The following is a 14,741-nucleotide window of genomic DNA, read 5'->3' as shown; positions in this document are numbered from 1 at the left end:
GGTGTTAAGCAGTAGTTTAGTTACACCTATATTTTAATACTACCAATCAAGTACACTTTTCAAATATATTTTATAAAGAATGTGACTTGGGTTTTTACTTGGCAAAAAATCTAATTGCTGAACTGCAAGATATATTAATTATACACCGACCAGCCACAACCTTAATACACACGATATGCAACCTCACAAGGATTTAGAAGGGCTTAGAGATTGTTAAGTTGTTGTGCCCTACACTCACAGTAGTATTAAAAATGTAGTGAAACACCCTCTGCCAGTCAAACATGCACCTCAAGTATTATATTCACACACACACACACACACACACACACACACACACACACACACACACACATAGCCTGGCAGCCAGCTGCAAACTGAGCATTACAGCCAGATATTGTCACAGAGTCTCCAAGGAGCAAGCTAGTGCCCAGATCTCTTATAACACAAGGTAGTTAGAAACTTTGAAGGAGAGAAGACATTTTTGTCAGTCTTTAATTAATAAACAATGGACAATTCCCTTTTTTTTTACACTACACTGCAAACAGGCATTTTCAGGCATTTTGTTACAATCAATAAGAACTGTAATACAAAGCTAAATATAGTAACTACAGTGCTGATGGTTTTACTGCAAATGGTGTACAAGTCTATTGTGGTCACACAACTGGCTTAGAATATATTTATTGGTTTGTGTGCAGTTTGATGGTATACTGTGTACCTACACTGTAAAATATACACATTATAGATTAATCACATTCCCAGGGCCAGCCCAAGACTATTAGTATTTTTCAATGCATAACTGGCACACACTGTTCATACCTGATGTTTCCAAAAAAGGGAAAACATGTCAACATTGTCAAACTTCAAATATATTTAAGGATTTTACGTGATTAGTACTTTAAATCATTATATTACATCAACAATAAAATGGTTAATTATGCGTGGTGTATAGTAAAATGGCTTTGACATTATTTGGCACCATGTCCTTCATAGCAATAAGAACTGAGCAAATAGTCAAAGCCTAAAACAACATCATGAGACATTAAAAAAGTCTAAGACTTTTTACTAGAATATTTCATCAAATAATTTCACAGATGTAGTAATAGGCTGCAGAGAGAATGTTTGTTAGCAATAAGAGCCAATTATTACAAACAGCCAATCAGAAGTGCAGCTCTCAAAGTACCAGAGTGATTCCCTTTGTGTTTTTTTTATATATATATATATATATATATATATATATATATAAAATTTTATTTTTTTAAACTTCTGAAGACCTAGAAAGTACTACCCCGATTTGGCATGACTATGTAGGGCTGGGAAAGTTATCAAAGACAGTGGAGGGAATGAAATGTCTTCATTTTGACTTGGTGCCCCATCCTAGTTTTTGAAAGTTTAGGCTGCCCCACCACAGACTTCATTTGATCAACTATGCATGAGCAACAGTGTCATCTAATACTAAGTGTAAAATGAGATCAGTCTAAATCATCAGATGTTACATTCTGAAGGGATCACATTTTTTTGCATGAGCTACACTGCATGAACACATCACTCTCTAATTGACTTCTTGGATAAAGTCACATTTTACATTTGTCATGATAACAAGTATTGCACTCCTTAGGAAAAAATCCTGCAAACAGACAGCCCACAACTCATCAATAACAGATACATTGACCATACTTAAAGGCAATTAAAATTGTTTGCTTGTGCTGATGGAGACATGCACCAGTTATAATCTGGACACATCTGTATTTTTTGGCAACTGAGGCTAAAAGGGCTCATAAGATATAGACAGAAATGAAATGACACAATTATTAATTTGTTTTTTGGTCACTGGTCATTGTGCTACTGAAGTTCAATAAAGCCAATGTAACAGGTAAATTATAATATTTTAACATAGCATAAGGATCATAGAGAAATGTTACAGGCTGTTACAGCTTACAGTAACAGCCTGGAATTTACAGGAATAAGGCAGAAGAAATGAGTGAAAAAAAAAAGACTCTTGAAACAAAGCAAACGCAGTAAATCGGAGCAGATTGAAAACTACAGTTGATTAAGGGGTCAGCATGTCAACACAGTGCAATGTCTGATTCAACATCAACAATGTTCTGCCACGGGAACAACTGAGTTTTTTAACATGAGCTTCACCTGAATGCTGTCTCATTTCCAAATCTCAGTGTTTTTATCGTTGGCCAGCTAGTAAAACAACTTTGGGTGTGTGAGCCAGTGCTGATGATGTGGGGAACAAAATGGAAGATGGAAAATATTTACAAAACAAAGTATACCCCCCCCCACCCCACTGTAAACACAGGCAAACGTCCTAAAGATATTAGAGAAAAACAAAGCTCAAGTAATATTTGGGTGAAAAAAAGCATACTCTGCATACTATGGAGTACTTCATATACACGGTTCAGTTTAAAGGTCTTCACTACATACATGTGGAAATGTGGAACACATACCAGCTGCTGGAACTGTTATCATGTAATCAACTTCAAGACCAATGGAGTCAGCATTTTTAGCCCTGATGAAAGCACTGTCACTGAGAGATGTAGAGTGAGTTAATCTCATCAAAGAGATGAGATTTTCCCACATGCTATGTCATTCTCATCATTCAAGACAAGTTACAATCAAAATATACTTCAAGCCAACAAGAGAATTTCACGAGTAAAATAATACTTTTGGGAAATTTACTTATTTGCTTTCTTGTGGACAGTTAGTTAAGAAGAACAAGACCACCTTTATATGTGTCCATTCAATGCAAAGCAGAAGAAAGAAACTGTTAAGCTTAGCATAAAAAATGAAAACCAGGTGGAAACAGCTGGCTTGGCTGACCTGTCATTATGTTAAACTATGCTTAATGGCTGATGACTGTGACTACATATTTACCGATATGAGAGAGGTATCAATATTTTCTTTTCGATCTCAGCAACAATATGAATAAGTTTATTTCCCAAAATGTTGACCTATTACTTTGGTGTAAAGGAAGTATATTTCCCAACACCTTTCATTTCTGCATGTTTGACAGGGTGTAATTGTGGTTTAAACCAAAACACCCACTTGGTATTTCGCATCGATGAAAACATCAATCAAGCATGCACAAACTTTCTTGAGTTTGACTGCCACAATAAACACTCTCCAAATATCTTTCAAGCAAACACTAACAAATTGGTAAACATTGATCACGTAGATAATCTCTTTAAAATCTCATGATAAATTAGTGATTATACACATTAACTGTAAAGATGGATCCTTCAAGATGTAACAGATTGCAAATAAGGCAATAACTTAGGTGCTTTAAAAACAATTGTGAATTGTGAACATTTTCAATATTTTTTTTGGTTGAGAGATAGATTTGTACAAATTTACAAGTGCAACTTCTGAGTCCATTTGCAGTTGTAGAGTTCGACTGAACAATATAGGGATTTATTGCATCACAGACAGAGACTGAAGTCCATTACAGAAGTTAGAAAATTTTGCATGTATGGGGGGGGGGGGGGGGGGGGGGGGTCTTTCATTGAAATGTATAAAATGTATAAATGAAAGGGCTGTGTCATTGCCCACTATAAGTATTTCTCCTGTAAACAATTTTCAGATGATATATGAATATTAGTTACTGCTGAGTGCCTTTAAAGTGGACTTGCTACAATGGTAAAGAGTGATGTTTCTGTATGCAGGTGAAGTAAAGTTGTAAGCTGAACCAGGGCAGGGACTAAGAGTGAAGAAAGGTCATGTGAGGAAAGTCACCAGTTTCATCAGCAGCACGTCCTGCGGGACTCGGAGGCCTGGCGTCCCAGTTTGAAACCTTTTCCTGAAGTTCCTCCTGCTGCGTCTGCAACAGGGATGCGTTTACCTGGGATAAGACACACAAGGTGCCAGTTTTAACCACAGTTGCTTACATCAAGCAAATGTAATTTATACACTTCATGTAATAAAGTAGATTTGCCCTCTACAACGTCAAAAAGTTCAGAACCTACTTCTCCGAATATGTAACCCAACTCATTGTGGTGGAGCTGGTCATACAGTATCTTGTCTCGATTAGTGCTATGCCCTGTTGACGGGGCTACCAGCATGCACAATTAAACCCTTCCAAATGATCCCAAATGCAGCATAATGTCTCATTCTTAATCAGCCAAAAAGGAGACACATCTCACACCACTTTGCATATCTCTGCACTGGCTTCCCGTAGCTGCCCGGATCAGGTAAAGCTCTGTCTCTTGCCTACAGAGTGGTTCAGTTAACAGCTCCTACTAACCTCAACTCCTTCATTCAGGTCTACAATCTGTCCCACCCACTGTGCTCTGCCAATGAACGGTGTCTTGTTAGACCCATTACCACAGAGCGATACCAAGCAAAACTGTTCAGCTCAGCAGTCCCATGATGATGGATCAAGCTACCTAATTGCATAATCAGCAGCCCCACTGCCAATATAAAAAAAAAAAATGCAGTAAACAGAACTCTTCCACAACATCCTGTCACTAAAATCTTATAAAAACAAAGAGAAGAAAACAAAAAATATGCTGTATGCTCTTGAAACAAAAGTACTTCTTCTCATAGCACTTTGGTTTACAGATTTCTCCTTGACTTAGATTTTGCCTTGTAAGTTGCTTTGGATAAAAGCATCTGCCAAATGACTAAATGTAAATGTATATGTTACTGATGTGTGACGCTGAACTTGTCAAAGTATTACACAACTCAGTGGGAACTTGAGAATGTACATTCAATGGCACCAAAGGCTCAAGAATCACACTCACTTATCTCTATAAACACCTCGTTGATGTTAATAGCATTCTTGGCACTGGTTTCCACAAATATGGCATGGATGGAGTCAGCATAGTCCTTAGCATCCTTCTCTTGCACTTCCCTGTAAAGAGAAGTGTCAAAACTATTTTGTTGCAATATTTGCACAGATTTTCCATTTTTTTGCACAACCTAATACCCATCAAATGTACATGTACAGCTACTTTGCCGAAATCTTCTCAATTTCACAGATGATCTCTGCATGAAACAAGAAACAGAACACCTCAACAATGCATTTTCAACTACTACTATACATTTAAAATATGAAAGATAATAACCTTTATTGTAAATAACCTGGAGTTTCCTATTAATCTACCAACCCAATTCCAAAACTTTATGGGACGATGTGTAAAACTAAGAAAAAAAGGAATGCAATGATTTGCAAATCTTATAAACCTATATTTTATTCACAATAGAACATAAACAACATATTTTAATTTGATGGCAGTAACACATCTCAAAAAAGTGGGACGAGGGGCAACAAAAGTAATTTCCACAAATCAAAACCAAATGGAGGAGCATTTGAAAACTAATTAGGTTAATTGGTAACAGGTCAGTAACATGACTGGGTATAAAGGGAGCATTTCAGAAAGCAGAGCCTCTGGAATATAAAGATGGACAGAGGTTCACCAATCTGTGACAAACTGTCTAAAAATTGGGGAACAATTTTAAAAAAAGTTCCTCAACATAAAATTGCAAAGACTTTGAAAATCTCTACAGTATAATATCAGTAAGAGAATCAGGAGGAATCTCTGTGCAGAAGGGATAAGGCTGAAGGCCAAAACTGGATGCACATGATCTCTGGGCCCTCAGGTGGCACTGAATTAAATACAGGCATGATTCTCAACTGGAAATCACCAGACCTTTCGCCAATAGAAAACATTTGGTGCATCATAAACCAAATAATCTGGCAACAAAGGCCCAGGACTGCTGAGCTGCTAGAATCCTCCATCAGACAAGAATGGGACAACATTCCTCTCCTAAAACTCCAGCAACTGGTCTCCTCACTTCCCAGACGTTTACAGACAGTTGTTAGGAGAAGAGGGGATGCTACACAATGGTGAACATTACCCTGTTCCAACTTTTTTGAGATGGGTTGCTGCCATCAAATTTAAAATGAGCTAATATTTTCCATGAAATTGTATCTAATAGGATGTTTATGATCTATTCTGAATAAAATATGAGTTGATGAGATCTGCAGATCATTGCATTCAGTTTTTATTATATCTATATATTTATTATTTTTTATTATTCTGTATTCCTTTATAAGTTTTTTGGATTGCTACTAGTTCGAAATGTACCTTGCATGCTGACAACTGACAGACTTAACATGAAAGTCTTTTGGACCCATGTTTAAACAGCAACATCTCAAAAAGTACACATGGTAACATGATGAAACTTTGTGGACAGTTGTCCTCTGATGAAAGGCTTCACATATTACACCATGGTCTCTAAAGTGCCACCATCTGGTGAGTAATAAGTATTCTTCTGTACATTTTTTGACATTCTACTACTCCTACACACTGACGGCTAGAAACATGGTTCCAACTCTTACATGTTAAGCACAGTGAGGAGAGGGCTGCTAATGCTCAACGTGCCGACAACTGTTATGCCATTATTATTAATTTTTATATATTTTGTTTTGAATCGCCGTGTATGAAAGCCATCTTCATATGGCAATATCTCCAAAACTACACATGGTAAGGTTATAAAGCTTTGTGTACAGCTGCCCAATGATAAAATGCTTCTCACATTACAGTATGGCCTGTATTCAGCCAACGTGTGGCTAATGATAAAAATTGGAGCATAATACTTTAACAAAACATAAAACTCTGGTCATACATGCAGGATGCCACTCTGCACACGCCTGTGCAATAACATTAAGTTTGCTACGAGGGGGGCTACTGGCTGAAGTTAAGGTCTTATATCTCAGACACTATAACTATAATGTTACTGTAATGAAAGTTGGTACACAACTGCATAATGATGTCCTGTTTCACATGTTTGGAGTCGCTGCACCACCAGCTGGCCATAAATGGAACTGCAAATAAAAATATGTGTTTTTTTTTTTTCCAGGGGTGAAAGCCTCAAGCAACTATAGAAGCATGTTGCACCCTGCTGGGACATCACAAAATTAAAATTATAAAAGAATATTTTCTTTTATGTGTTTTGACTTTTAAATTGTTTAGTGCTTTTAGCTGCCTATGTTTGTGGAACTGCAATTGTGCAAAAAATGTGCTTTCTTTTGCATTAGTTTAATTTCTACATTATTCTGTGTTTCAGTTCATCCAGCATATCATAGCGCCACCTGCTGGAGAGTTATGGTGCTGCAATTGTAACATTATTTATTTTGTATCTTTTTTGAATTCTAAATTGTTCAATGCCTTTAGACCTCCTCGCTTTAGTCCTCCAAATTGCGGAGTTGAGGTTGTTTAGGTAAGATTTTTTTCAAGGGTTCTTATCTCGCAGCGGCGAAGGCTGCGAGCAGCTGTAGCAGCTGGCTTTCAGCAATCACAGGCATTCTCTTTAGGAAATGCCCAATCTAGTTAATGTTTACACTTTCTCCCAACATTTTTTGGAATTTGGGTTGTATAAAATCTACAACATCTCAAAGTGAACAAAAAAACAAGACCACAAGATGATTACTTTATATTTCACAACAGACCAATTCATTTCAGGTTCACCTGGCATCTGACAAGTCACATTTGTTGCCAGCGATGGCGACCACTATATTAGGCGGACCATGCTGGCGCAGCTCCTTCACCCAGTTCTTTAATGTTTGGAATGATTCCTGATGATACAAGTTAACAACATGTTTGAGTGAATTAAACAATAGTCTTAAACAACCCATTATATTATTTGTACATTTGGAGGAATATGTTTATCACTTCTAATGCTTATTTATTCACACATTATATCTGTATTTTTTTATATGTGCAAAGACAGATGTCTAAAAACAACACCAGACTTTGGGAAGATACTTTTCCAATCACAAAAATAAATCTGCCACATAACTTCCTGTAAAACCACAATTGCCGCTTTTATACCTTAGGTTTTGTACAAATATAAAAATTAGACAACTTTTTAATTTGTAAACTTCAGAAATTTGTAAAGTTTAGCCAGTCTAGTTGTTTCCCTGTTTTCAGTTGTAAGCTAAGCTCTTTACAGTAGATACGCATTTCCCAAATGACAATTAAATCAATTTAACGCTAGAAAGATAAAAAACATATGTCACATATGTGACAATATCCCCACACATAAATAGTTAGTGGATTATTGGCTGAGAAGAAAAAGTAAACAATACCTCTTTTGTGATGTCATAAACAATGATGGCTGCTGCCGAACCTCTGTAGTACATTGGTGCCAGAGCACGAAACTGTTGGAAGAGAGACAGATAGAGCAGTGATGAATAATGCACTAAAGAAGCTCTTCAAAAGGAAAGGGGATGTCTGCTGCTGAACAGGGAAGAAGCTTCTTTCTAAATCCTCCCAATCACATTCATCTCTGACTACATTAGACTAAGTTAACATTAGACATGTGGAGCCGAACATGATTATTGTAAAGATTGGATTCAGAGATGAGGAATTATAACTCGGTGAACATTTTTGGATATGAAAAGAATATAAATATCATTTCAGTATACAGCATTATTATTTAGTGTATTTAAACACCTCTGAGATCAAGCAACAGTGTCTGAGCTTGTTAGAAACCATAGCTAATCCATTACATAAGCATAGAGTGATTACTGAGTTTCATTTTACTCAATAATATGAACTGTAACAAACTCAAAACAGAGTATAAAAATAAGCAAAAAAAAGAAAAGAAAGAAACCAAAGGCCTGGTGTTCTTAGCCTATAAGCCAATGGGCTTTATTTAAGATGGAAGTTTGGTAAGTGTTTCACCAAGACCTAACACATGTGGGAGCTATCAAGAGAAAGATGAGCAGAATGTGTCAAAAGCTGTTTGCGTTTTGATGTTTATGGTAGACTATACATTTTATCTCAACCCAGTACATCACAGAGCTCTGTATAATCAAAGCAATATGTGCAAAATTTTTAAATCCATAGAGGCCAGAGAAGCTGGAGGTGTTTTTTTTTGTGCCAACTTTTGATATTTTTCTAGTAAACTACTTTCCAGTGGATGCTGGCTTCAATATTCAGTGTTCTGTTATAGTATTGTAAGACATTTGCAACAAAACAATACACAGATCATGTTCACTTCTAATGGAGTATTAAGATTAAACAGATTAAAGATTAAACAATATGATTACTACGTATAAATGTTTTTTAACACTTCTAACAGTAGCATATGAGGTCATTTGTTTTGTTTCTGGTGCTGAAGCAAATATAATAATTATTAATAAATATTGTGAAAATGAGAAATGTTTTAAAGGATGTTAAGCCTGTTACCCTTTTAGAAATATGTCCTATCCTTGCTGACACTAACACTTTTCTAAAATACTTTCAACAAAAACTAAGAGCCTTGTTCAAGGGAGTATTAATTGTTTGAGATTATTTTAGGACTACGTTTCCTTCCCCTGCACCCTTGGTGTTTCCTACCCATAATACCACAGGTACATCCCTTAGTAAACACTGGTCATGTGACCCATATTTTAAAATAAAACCTTTGCATGGAGCTTTTTACTTACATAGTTATATCAAAACATGCTTTAAGATGGTATATTAAGATGTATTATTACTTGTAAAGTATAAATGAACTTATAACGCGTGCAAATGAAATCTCAATAAAACATCTTTCTCAGACAGTTACATCAAGTGTATCAATTTATAAAATGATTACTTTCCACCCCCCCATCCTAAGCATAGAAAATCCCTTTATGGCTTCTTGCAATGTGCACTGGACTGGGGCCTTTAACAGGCTAATAAAACCATATGTCATGTATTAACTGATGATATTTATTTTAAAAGAAATAACCCATGTCTCAAAAAGACCTTCACTTGGAATGACCCTGACTTCCCGCCAATTCTATTTTCCTTCACAATGTGATGGAATAAACTATCCATCTTGGAGTGACACTGTTACCTCAGGAAAACAGACATTCCACATAATTATAGTTGTTACTGGCCCCAAGTCCAACAGTGAGAATCCAACTTGGGATATTTGGCAGAGGCACTGAGGAGAGCACTGTCTGTTTTATTGGCCTGTGTCGGGCTGCACCACCGCCAGTCCTGTGTGGTCTATCTGTACCTTAACCCAAAGAGTAATCACAGCGAGGCCAGATGTCTGGCCACACAGCAGCCGAGAAAACAGCCCCTGTGATGCCCTGTGAGTGCTGATTAATTGCTGAAACCACAAGCTGGGTGCATAATGAAAGAAACCCTCCTATTCCAGTAGGATGCAAGGTTCCCTTTGCTTGTTTTGAGTGCAGCAGTCAAATGGGGAGGGTCCGGATGGGCTGTTGACAGTCAGGCTCAGATGTACTCGTAAGGCCTCATCTGGTCTCGAGATATGGATTGTAGGGTATGGAAATCACAGAGCTTTTTCTTCTGCCCTAGTCTCTCATTCCATCCACGTGAATTGGCTGAATTTGTGTTCCCCTTTCTCAACTAGACAGATTTTGATAGGCCAAAGCTCCACGGAGGTTAGAAAACAAGCCATGAAAGGCTTCAAAATACCACAGCAGCTTTGTATGAAACACACGCAGACACATGCAAAACCGACCAAAGGAAAGTTGCAACTTTTTCCACACACAGATGTGAACTGCTTAGGAGGCTGAGAGGCCACATGGGAGTGAAAAAAATAATAATTTGTGACTAAAAAGAATCACAGGAAAATAAGATTGTTCTTGTTATATTAGCAATAAACACATACAAAAAAGGACATTCTGACAGTGACTTCTAGATAAGACCCAGTAGCAACACAGGCCAATAGGCTGAGACAGCTTGGGTTTCATTTCCTCATCGTATCTTAAACACACTAGTGTGAGGGGAAAAGACGCATCTTAGCATCTTATCTGACATCTCAAGAGAAAGGGGACAGCCACAGGGATAAACCATTACAACAGCACAGGGAAGACACATAAGAAAAAGAGAAGCCTTAGGGCAGAAAAGGGGAAGTAATGCAGACAGCCGATACAGAGAAATGCAGGAGGCAGGCTGTGAGACAATAGGGAAAGTAGTTCCTTACACTACAACTTTCTGGAGCTTGGAAAAGATTTCACAGGCTTAAATGCTAAAACTGTTCTCCAACACCAAAATGTATCATGCTTCCCGTTTGATATCTCATCTGTGAGTGTTGTACTGGTCTTAAAGTTTATGTGGGTGTCAGGGCTTTTCAGGAATGCAGATTACATTTAGAAGCAACACTTGAACATCATTCATGTGAAGTACAATATATTCAAATCAAAGGAATGCAACAGCACTCCTTTATTTGCTTCAATATAAGAGTGTAGTGAGACAGTAAGAAGAGGGAGGACAAAGATTAAAGGTGACAGGAGAGATAGATCCTGGCAGAATTGCTTGTTCTACTGAGGCAAACGGACTCCACTGATTTAAAGAAGGAAAATCCACTTCAACACATGGCATTTCAAACTATAAAATAGAGGGACTCCTAAAACAAAAGCACTGGAGTATGATTTTGGTTAAGGGGCCAATACGTACCAACAGACAGGTAAATGTTGCCCCCTATCACAAATAATGGATAACTGCACTACTCATGTTCTCAAGCTGTTTCAAGAAAATCTGAATTTCTGAATAAACCATATATATATATATATATATATATATTATGAGAAATGTTTGACACTATACCAAACACACGTAAATCCTGCTCAGGTTTATTACCCACTAGTCAAAAGACATAAAAAAAATAGAAACTGAATCCCAAAAGACAATACCTCAGTGGACATTACTAACCCGCTCCTGTCCTGCAGTGTCCCAGATCAGAAACTTGTGTAGTTCATTTTGGTATTGCACTGTCTTGGTCATGAAAGATGCCCTGGTTAAGAGAAGAAGCACTTCATTATTGATATGCTATGTGAAATTACACAAATCTTAATTAGATTTCTCTAGTTTAAAAAGTACAGAGAAATTTGAGAACTGAAACTGAAGGTGACCGCTTTTATTCTAACTTATTATTATTATTATTAATTTTTTGTACTTTCGGCGTATGCGAGTTCAGCGTCGCCACAGTGGATCATTTTTCCCGCATGTTGATTTGGCACAGTTTTTACGTCAGATGCCCTTTCTGACGCAAGCCTCCCCAATTTATTTGATTTTAATAATTTAATTTAATTATACGTTAAGCTAGTTTAATATGCAACAACAGCCCTAAATCAAAGATCTGATCGACAATGCCTTTTTGACAGATATTGTGTTTAAGAATTGTAAATATATACAGTTGGTTTCAATATCGGTTTTAGATTTTGACTTAGAAAAATATGGAATGTAAATACAATTCCTTTATTAATTTACACAAATATTTGGGATTTTGGTACTGTAGTTTCTTTTTATTCATTTGTGGACATATACCCACATGGATGTATCTGTAAAAAAAATAAAATAAATAAATGTTCAGTAACATTTGCCCAGCCAATCTATCAGTTTTGCTCCATAACTGACTGAGCAAGCTTGTGACAATTTGAAGAAGCAGGCCACAAAGCCCAAGCCACAAAACAGAGGCATTTCATTTATGCAGTTGTGAAAAATAGAAAATGGAGCAACTTTTTGCATATTTATGACGACAGAAAGCAATAATTATGTATTCTGAATAATAACTAAAATGACTACCATAACTTAAATAAGAACTGGAAGGGGGTTTATTATCATTATCAGACTATTATACTTATTTTCTCAGCAGTTGTCTTAGTGTCATAAAACATTGAAACATTCAATCACTTTTTTTTTTTAGGTATTTGCTTAACTGTCATATGAGAGAAGCAGCAACTCTCACATTCAGATGCTTAAACCAGAAAATAATTTGCTAAAATGTTGATAATTTAATTATGAAAAGAGTAACTATTTAATTTTGTGTCAAACCACCAATCAACTCATACTTTCTAACTGGAATCAGTTGATCTATAAAATGACCATCAAAAAAATAACCAACAACATTATAGTAAATTTAAACAAATATATAGACGATAAGTCTCTAATGTGGGAAACAGCTGAAACTTGCCCAATTGTTGGGTTGATGTTCGGGTCAAAGCTGTCCTCCACAAATCTCCAAACAATGCTTGACTTCCCAACACCAGTATCCTGCAGAGACAAAATAAAGACAATGCCTAAAAACACAGTCAGAAACAGTTACTAGAAATTTAATCACAACTATATAAAGCAGGTGTTGATAAATGTTTTAAGGCCTCATCTTTCTTCCAGTTCCCATTGTATTAAGTTAAGAGGACACTGTAAATGAAATGTATTTTTTGAGTTATTTGATTTGAAGAGTTTGAAAATTTGACTTCAGGAATATATTGACGGGATTCTAGTAAACTAAATGTTTTTTTTTTTTATAAATGTTTTTTCCAGCATTCATTTTTAAAAATATTGAGGGCAGCAAAGACCAATTATAATCATTTGAATACTTGTGGTCTCTGAAATGTAAAAAAAATTTAAAAAGAAAATGGCCACCACTAGCTTCGAAAAGCCCGAAATCTGATAAACAACCCAAAGCCTAAATATATAACAACTACATAAAGCTTTGAACTACCACACTTGACAAGTAATTGGGGCGGCTGTAGCTCAGTTGGTGAGGCAGTCGTCCACGGACTACAGGGTCAGTGGCTCGATCCCCGCTCACGGGTACATGTCGAAGTGTCCTTGGGAAGTTTCCCAGACTTTCAGAAAACCATTTTAAATGTCTTTATTTGTCAGACAAACATTCCAAAGTAAATTCTTAATTAACTAATCTGCTACAAAAATGTTTTGCATAATGAATACATTATTTATTATTACAATATTTTAGCATCATAAGCAGATGATGGATGGAAAGAGAGGTGAAGTATGTATCAGGAGATGTTGGCAGAAAATAATTGCCTTATGTTGGTGTTTGTAGTTAAGACTTCTTGATTTGCATGAATGCTTTATGCTTCATTAAAATTAGGGTTATTTAATAATTGATTATTGAACTATTATTTAAAATATCTACCATTTTTGTCAATCTGTCACTTACAATGATAGAAAAATTAAAAGTGTGAAAGTTTTACAAAAAGACTTTTCTGGATTATGAATAAACTCGTAATAAAAACGGTTCTTAGATAATGTATTGATTTCATCAACTCTGATATTTTTATAAGCAGATGATGGAGAGGATGGTTTATCAGGAATGTGTTAAAGGCATGCTAGTAAATGACGCCTGCATGGATGATAATATACTGCATTTAAATATAAAATGCTGTAGTATCTGAGAATATATGTCATGTCACCCACTTACTTGCATGCAAAACAAATTATTTCACTTATATAAACAGACCTGCCCGTTGGTGTGGTGGTCATCAACAGCCTGATGATGGAAGAGTACTGTGACTCATAGAATGCCAGAGGTAAAGTATGGAGCAGTCCCAGTTATGTTAAAAAGAAATTTCGATGTTGACTTACCCCCAGAAGACAAACTTTTAATTCTCTCAGCGCCATATCGACCTCCTCACTCTCAAAACGAGCGTATAATGAAGACCATTGACAGTTTACTTCTCTGGCTGCTTTTCAGCTTCAATATCCTTCAGCTGCTCTGTGTTTAGATACAACTTTACATCATGGTGGTACAAAGCTGCCACATACACATATCAGGTTGAATAGCAATTCTTCCTATGCGCGTTACAATATGCCAAATCGCGTTGTGTTTCCCATATTGTGATTTTTGTAAACAGCTAGCCAGCTAAGTCAACAGCTCGCTCCGTCTCCATCTTGAACTACGCCGTGCGGTCACGTGACTGCAATGTTCTTTTTTTTTTGTTGTTTTTTTTGTTTGGCGATACCCGGAGCCTCCAGGCTTTT

At 36.5% G+C, this 14,741-nt stretch overlaps 1 protein-coding gene across 1 annotated transcript; it reads right to left on the bottom strand.

Moving 5' to 3' along the window:
* Positions 1-476: 476 nt before the first annotated feature.
* On the bottom strand, positions 477-14,662 carry rab22a (RAB22A, member RAS oncogene family). Its single transcript, XM_067506087.1, has 7 exons — positions 14,346-14,662; positions 12,928-13,007; positions 11,667-11,748; positions 8,096-8,167; positions 7,476-7,582; positions 4,746-4,855; positions 477-3,844 (listed from the first exon to the last, which is right to left on the bottom strand). The coding sequence occupies exons 1-7, from the start codon at positions 14,379-14,381 to the stop codon at positions 3,747-3,749; spliced, it is 585 nt and encodes a 194-aa protein (XP_067362188.1). The 5' UTR covers positions 14,382-14,662; the 3' UTR covers positions 477-3,746.
* Positions 14,663-14,741: the final 79 nt, after the last annotated feature.

Source organism: Channa argus, chromosome 5, assembly GCF_033026475.1.
Source record: "Channa argus isolate prfri chromosome 5, Channa argus male v1.0, whole genome shotgun sequence".
In the NCBI taxonomy this organism is placed as follows: Eukaryota; Metazoa; Chordata; class Actinopteri; order Anabantiformes; family Channidae; genus Channa; species Channa argus.
This window is presented reverse-complemented; position numbering and strand designations above follow the sequence as displayed.

Bases quoted from the DNA above. Each gene is read 5' to 3' on its own strand.
- rab22a (XM_067506087.1), bottom strand. From the start codon at position 14,381: ATGGCGCTGAGAGAATTAAAAGTTTGTCTTCTGGGG. The intron at 11,749-12,927 runs GCAAGTTTCAGC...TCTCTTAACCAG, and splicing joins AACATCAACCCAACAATTGG to GGCATCTTTCATGACCAAGA. The intron at 3,845-4,745 runs GTGAGTGTGATT...GTCTTATCCCAG, and splicing joins CGAGGTGTTTATAGAGATAA to GTAAACGCATCCCTGTTGCA.